Consider the following 7829-nt stretch of genomic DNA (forward strand, 5'->3'; position numbering starts at 1 on the left):
TCTATCACTTCTAAGGTAGCGCTCACAAGAGTACTACAGAGGCTTGTGATGAAATGTTGAAAGCGGATGTCTGAAGAAGGCACAATGAGCATCCAGATTCCTTGGAGGGAAAGCAGACGGCATTATCATTCCCAGCATCCTTCATCCGTCCCGTCGAAAGGTGCGAAGGTAAATACGGTAAATAAGACACATTGCACCCAGGAGTCATGCTAATATTGCGCACATACATGCAACAGACAATTCTATAGCTGTTAGGGAGAAAACTGTTCAAGGATTCGGTGGTTTTTAATGTGCATTACGCAACGACCCGGCTCGCAGAACAGCTGGTAAGCCACAGCTGGGTACGGGATCTCTTTTCAATCTAGGGAAGCTTTAACCCCACTCAATAGTGGCATTATCAGTCGAACCACGCATGGTCGAGCAAAACTGCATAGCTGACAGTCTCCGGCACCAGCGAGAAACAGCATCTGGATTCTGCAGCCAATGACAGCAAAGCAAAACCAATGTGACATTCCCCGGCATCACAGCAGTGTGCTGGCCGGCGCTTGACAGATTTTACAAGCCAAACTAAGCCAATAAACACTGAGTGCCGAGTCTGAAACTGACAAAGATGTTATTCCAACAAGTGATAAGTGGGTTGAGCCTGCACTCTGCATCTCAGAAGTGCGAAATGCCACACTAATTCCAGAAGAAGGGGGCATTCCGGCCATGGAAGCTCACGTCAGCCACTCACTTTGAATGAGAACGTATGGTGAGGACTTTAGGCTACAGGTTATTTCTGTCACAAGCCAACAGACTTGGGCTGAAGTCTTGCATAAGTAAAGTGTCGTCTTCTCAAAATCTGACATCACCTTTGACAACTAGCAGACTCCATGTATATATGCAAGTTGTTTTGCTCGTTTTCGCATTCTTGGCAACTGAGCATAAATAAAAATATCTTGATGGATCAGCGCAACAAGTCAAGGCAAGCTGTTCACTAATGAATGTGACAATCCCTCCTCAGCAGAGGGAGCATAGCCATATACCCAGGATTAGTTAGCAATCAGTGTCAAAAGCCCTGCAAATTTACACCATAAACTGAAGGCCTCTAAACTCATGCTGATATGATGAGGCTACTGAATCTTATATAACTAAAGTTAAACCAAAGCACGTGCTAACTAGAGTGTCGCAGTGATCGTGTATCGATATTAACAGGATTTTAATAAAAAATGAATGGCAAACAAGGTGTAGAGAAATGTTCTGCAATTTGACAGGGTTAAATCCTTCTATTAACCTGTCTTCTCTATCCTCTTTCCGTAAGGAGACATGGCAGAGATACCAGTGATGTTCTATAATGAGAACGAACAACATGAGATTGAGTGAGGGGATATACAGGACAACAGTCTTGGGAGGGGGGGGGGGGGGGGGGGGGGGGGGGGGGGGGTGCAGCAACTCTGATAGCACAAGCCAAGCCCTCTTAATTCAAAAATCCATCCACACATGCAGATAAGCACAGACAGATAATGAAAACAGGAAATGAAACCACTGATTGAAACCATTACTCGAATTAGGATATTCAACAGTTTCTTTTAATAGTCTCAATGGCTGCAGACACTTCTGAACTTAACGTAGAGGTAACACTAGGGCTGCGTATTGACATTTGTTTCAGATTCAAAAATTCTCAATTTGATTCTATATTGATTTATTTGGATATATCAGGTACAGTACAAGTCTATTTTTCTTTAGGAAAACAGTCTCTTAACTTAATGAGAAATAACGATCAACACTCAACTGTGTACAAAAAAAATAATTACATGTAAGGTAAGCAATAACCATAAGTTATATACAAAGATTAAAATCGCACATTTTCTTATCACTTTATATCTATTCGTGTTTCTACTCCATTTTGTTGCTGAAATATAAGCATTTAAACAGCGGATATCATAAAAACTTGTTATAGATGCATTCACATTAAACATATCAGTCAAAGGTATACACTATCATACTCTGTAGTAAAGACATCACTAACAGCTTAAGTCAAAATATATTAAATATCAAATATATTGCATATATTTAGTAAAATGCTCCTCTATAGAGTAATCTGTTCTAGCTAACTGGGCTATGGACAGTGAACGGCTTTCTGGGGTAAATGTATTATACAAGCTGTTTTTATTGGCATCTCGCTGGGGCTAAAACACTGATTGAGCGATTACATGAGATATGATACATTTCAGTACGTTGTACCATTTCTTTGAACATACTTTCTGATGTTCAGTCATGTTGATTTATAGCTATAACTAGCAGTACATCAAAAAAGATGATTGTTGGATAGATGGCAAGTTAACGTAATGAAGTTTTGTTCACGCAGAACACAGAAAATGATATAAAAGAGCATAACTGAAAGATTGCTCTTGGAATTTAAGAACTGACATCAGTTCATCAAACTTAATACTGTCAACCCAACCCTAATTAACACACTTATCTTTTTTTGCATACCTTGTTTACGGACATCCTCCACCGCTGCGGTCAGCTCGTCCTTTAAGAACTGGCTCTCTTTAGCAATCTTCTCGCCTTTCTCCAGGAAGTTATTGGTGGCGGTCTCCACGGAGGCTGCCAGAACGTGAGCCTTCTTGGAGCGGCCTTTCTTCTTGTTGGATGGTCCTTTGTTGCTAGAGTTCACAAGAGTGGTGACCTGCAAATGGTGCAAGAAAAATTTAAGGAAAACAGTGACCTTTGGTTATCAATACAACAACTGAGGGTGAAATCTGGAAAAGTAGTCTGACCTGGGTAACCAAGGGCTCCAGCAGTCTTTCCACAGCCAGTGTGCGGATCTCCAGGCTCTTGGGATCCCATTTGAAGTTGATGTTTGCTGAGTTAACGCTCGTCATGTTTCTGAGGAGAGAAAAAAGCGATCAATGGATTAAGAGGGGTGGTGAGACAGAGACAAATAAGCGGCCTGGGGCTGTGTCTTTTATCAAATGGAATGTCACATGACAGACTCATTTAGTGTACGCAATCACTAGTGATGTAAACAATCCTCACTGCTAACCAAAACCAACCCACACTTGTGGTGTCTGAGTAGCTCTGTTGCCCACTCTGCTATTTTCCATTCAAACAGTGACTGCAGTTGCATTGATCAGCAATCTTGCACTGAAGGACAAGGATAATCAGCCTACCCCAAGGGCTCTGCTGTTGTTGCAGGGGTCTGTCTGCACTAGACAGCCAGACTAAATGGACATTGTTTGCTATATAGGTCAGGGAATGCAGACAAAGTGGGCGAGGTCAGTGTTGCATGACCAACATACTCTGAAAAAACCTTTGAATTCAAATGTGTCCTACAAAAAGTTAGGACATTCAACTTTGGCCCAAGTAAACTGAATAATACGCAAGTAGTTTTATAATAAAAACAAATACAAGAAATTAAACTAAATTAATTATTTCCATATATACAGGCTCATTTGAGTGGGAAATATTATCTTTAACAGTCAGAATATTGGTGAAAACTAAGAATTCTCCACTAACTCAAGACTTACTATGCTCTTACTCTGTCATGGACAACGGTGGATGGCGTGACTAAGGCTGTGTTCAAATTCACAGTTTGGATCGATGGATAATTCAGCTGCAATATGGGTATTCTCTAGCTATTCTACACTCGTTGCGGTGCATTATGGGGCTGAATGAGTGCACTTGACAACATCCACTATTTCAGACAACACAGCAAATGGCTGCCTCCTCAAACAGTGCCCTATTTAAAAGTATACAGGATTTAGGTCATGGCCTAACTAATCAGAATCGAGTCATCTGGGCAACTGAAACCGGTGCTACATTCTTGTCTTGCATCACAAGGTCTGCTCACTCTTGTTTTACAAAAATGCAACTGGCACCATCTCAATTATCTATTAGATTGTTTTATACATTGTAAAGTGTAAAGAACATTTTCCTTTGCGAACTCTTCGAGACAATATACAGGTCATTTAATAAAGTAATTTCAAATCGAATCTAGGCCACGTAGCAGTTAATTATTTATTTGGTTAGTAGTATAACATTTTTGATAAATCACGGAATATTGTACAGCCGGTGACCATAAAGCCAATGAGGGTTTATTTTGCAATAATGACGAGCTGACAGTACATTATCTCTTACACATCAACAGGTAAAGTGGTAAGTATTATCTTTGTTGTCATTTTAGACAGACGACACATTATCTCAGTAACTGTCTGCATCCTGTACTATTACACAATGCTAAGGGCAGAGCTCACAGGGAGGGGTCCGATCCATGGTTTGTGGTTGTGGTTTAGGCCACTCCTTGAATGGATTTTATTCTCTCAAATGCCTTAAGACTATCATCATAGTCGATTTCAAAAATGAAAACATGCACGACAACACATACGATAACATTAACGTGTCCTGTTTTGATTAAAAAACACCTTTCAGAATAAAAACTCCCGACACATTTGTCCTGATACGAGACGTGCAGCTAACGGCTAACTAGCATTCCCTACCAAAGTTTTCAGGATACTTTGTTTCATACTCTTAAGAAGTTTTCGACCCTTTTGTCCTTTCATGACCCTTCTAAATTCGTCAAACGATTACTAACAAAGCGTTTACTAGAAACAAGCTGGTGTTTATTTAGTGTAATATGAAACGACAGAGACAGAAATATCCCACACATTCCACGAAGTTAGGAAAGGAGCTAACAGTGTAGCCACAAACACACATTCCGCCTTTCTGTCTATCTTGTATTCACAATATAGACATGAATTTAACCAATTATGAGGCAAATTCACTTTTGTATTAGTTAAGGATAAAAACAATGCCATTTAAACTATCTAGACAAAAAACAAAACATACTCACCAAACTGTTGAAATTCCTGGCAGATTCAAAATGGAGGCATGAGACTTTTAAAATACTGTGGTAAAGTTTTTCCGCGTGGTGTAATCCCTCCCAGCGGCTAAACCAAAGCCAAAAGATATAATCCACTAAAACCTGCCTAAAAGAGCCCGTTTGAGTAATAAATGTAAGAGTTAGTAAGTATTTAGGAGGAGTTTCGGTGTTTCCCGTGAGTTGAACGCGGAGGATGATGGCGGATTCCCAGCAGTCAGTCGGTCAGTGTTATCAGGTGTGTTTGGGAGTGGCTCGATACTCGAGTAAAGTTCATCTGAGCTAACAGTGGGGGGCATTAAAACTCAATGGTGTCAGATTAAAAGGTATGAAAGGATATTTAAATGTGGCGAAATGTGTGAAGAGGCGTTTTACATGGCTGTTGACTCGGTTTGAAGAGGAAATGTGCATATTCTTTCTTTTTCTCTCTACTTGCTATCAAGTTTCAGTTCAGCTTAGTTCACGTGCTTTATTTATTGACATAAGTAGGCTAAATTTGTTTTACATTTTCACCATAGTTTCATAATCTAAGCAACAAGATATTTAAAATGTATAAAGAAAGACAAATAGCCTACATAATTAAGAATTATTTTATGTATATACAAAACAAAGAATAAACAATAATTCTTATCTATCTGTCTGACCAGCCTAAAATGGTTTGCTGGTCTAATTGGTCTCCATGGTTTGTTGGTCACTTTAGGAGGTTTTGAGGCGCATTTCTGCTGGTCAAGATGGGTGGCCAGTTTGCCAACCAATTTAACACCAGTTTGGTCAGGCTGAGATACCAGCTTGCTGACCATTTGTACACCAGATTGGAAAGGCTGGAAGACCTTTTTTGTGTTTAGATTACTCATGATACCTAATCTCATGGTCAGATTCATCTTTTTCAAAAATCTATGAAAAAGAGGGAGTAGGAATTGCAGTGAATATATGAGCAGCTGGTATGATATTTTTTTTCCTCAGAACACAGTGCAGAGTGCAGCGCAAGTGGGTCTGACTCATATAGGAAGTTATTGAGATGTCAGTCCCAGGCGAGTTGTAGCATGAATAGTAATAATCTTACATTTTCAGCAGTTTATATGGAGAGGGCATAGTGCTCTACAATAGAGCCATGTGGATGATAGTCATTTAATTTATTTTGTATTTTCTAAGAATTCATAATGGTTCTCTGCCTTGTTTTATATTTTAGCTGGAATTGTAATGAAGTTATATTTTACGCAAGGCTGTCATATTCATCTTTGGAACAGAATGAATCTCATATTCTGTTTGAATGGTGGTCTCAAGTTATCTTCACCATCAGTCAACTGAGGGAGAGAGGGGCCACTCTGGTGAAGGAGTAATACAACTATCATGAAAATCATACCTTAACCTCTAGTGGAAATGATTACATCTATGCATGATATAGTTCCGCTGACTATGTGTCATACATGGCTGTGTTCATGTGCTTGATAGTCTGTTTGGGGGAGGGTAGTTGAACCGATGTGTGAGAATATGACATAGACTATATGCACTGCTAAGCAATTTTGGTAGAGGAGGGGACTGCAGTGTGGATGAAGTAGGCTACTTTGTTTTCACAAGCCTGAATACTATTGTGCAATATGAGCAAATCTGCCAGACCCAAGTGTTTTTTTTTTTTTTTTTCTTGGAGCTTAATGAAGTAGAGGAGCAATAAGCAGGTTATTGGATGGGGCCAGATGTATTAAAAAATAAACATGTACATCTCACCCATAATGGCCATACAGAAAAGATGACGGTGCATGAAAGCGGACATTTTATTCTCTTCAATATGTTGTTTTTGCATCTAGTCTGTCTGTTTTTTTACTGTGTCATATGGCATTTTCTAATTTTCTCTTTATGGGAACATAAAACAGCATTGGGGTAATTGACAGCTGTGTTAATTTAGCCCTTAGAAATTCATATTTTCCGCAGGTTACACATCTCTTGGTTGTTGCCCATTGGGAAACTTCTGCGGTTCCCTGGAATGAAAATAAATAAATAACTGTCAGACAAATCAGGAGAAGCCAAGTGGTCGTAATACCAATTAGATACACAGAGGAAATTGCTTTAGTGGTAGAGCAGAGACAATAATCTAAACTCAGTGGCTAAGGAAGGTAGAGTGCATTAACAACAACGACTTCTTCTGCAGGTATTGGAAGAAGTAAAAGTCCATTAAATTAGTTGGTTGGACTAGACATTAATTAAGAACTTCCAGGTTTTGTTGTTAATGTGGATGCTTAAAAGACTTGCTCTTTCAGGTGAGAGTGCTGTGTTGAAATGCATACTAAAACGCTAATGTCCCTTGCTCTGAAGTTAACAAAAGTGGACATTTTTAGCCATGAACTTCTCTTCTTCCATTGCATAATTTATCCTTTTACTTTCTTCATATGTATAGTGCTTTTCAACTATCCCTTTAAACTAAGGGTTCTCAGGTGTTGGGTTGCAGGCCTGTTCTTATACAATCACAGACATCAGGGAAAAGCAATGTAATGATGCAAATTTAATCATGCCTAGTTAGGAGAGATAAATAAAAAGGCATTGAGTTTAAAAGCCTGGGAAAAGTGATTCCCATATTTCTTGTTGTTGTTGATATCACAGGCTGTGCATCCATTCAAACAGTATTTTGGCACAAAATCAACAGTTACTTGGTTAAAGCTAGCCAAATTAAGAAGATGCCAACATGGACAGGTTGCTTGAGATCCCTCGTCGTCAAAAATCATGCGCAAAACTCCATAAGCTACAAAAAAAAAAAAACAGATTACATTGAATACGGGTTCACCTGCAGCTAGGATAAACATGGTTTGTGCCAACAACAATGAGATTTGTGCAATGAATTATCGGCTGCCGAGAGCATGAAACCATCAAAATTCATGAGACCTTTAGAAACCAAAATTGCCTGCTTCCTTTTCAGCATGTCATGTTAATCGTTTTGCTTATTGCTTGGCTTATGCAGTTCATAATGATATTAAGT

The 7829-nt window shown here is 39.2% G+C and overlaps 1 protein-coding gene across 1 annotated transcript in view; it reads right to left on the reverse strand.

Moving 5' to 3' along the window:
- The window catches only part of LOC306853183 (catenin alpha-1), a 103147-nt gene extending 98018 nt beyond the window's left edge, over positions 1 to 5129 (reverse strand). Inside the window, exons 1-3 of the mRNA XM_079390397.1 lie at positions 4835 to 5129; positions 2763 to 2871; positions 2476 to 2671 (exon numbers count right to left, since the gene is read on the reverse strand). Of these exons, the coding sequence (XP_079246523.1) occupies positions 2476 to 2671; positions 2763 to 2867 (301 nt within the window). The 5' untranslated portion in view covers positions 2868 to 2871; positions 4835 to 5129. The remainder of the gene's footprint in view (positions 1 to 2475; positions 2672 to 2762; positions 2872 to 4834) is intronic.
- Positions 5130 to 7829: the final 2700 nt, after the last annotated feature.

Source organism: Barbus barbus (genome assembly GCF_936440315.1).
Source record: "Barbus barbus genome assembly, chromosome: 33".
Classification (NCBI taxonomy): domain Eukaryota; kingdom Metazoa; phylum Chordata; class Actinopteri; order Cypriniformes; family Cyprinidae; genus Barbus; species Barbus barbus.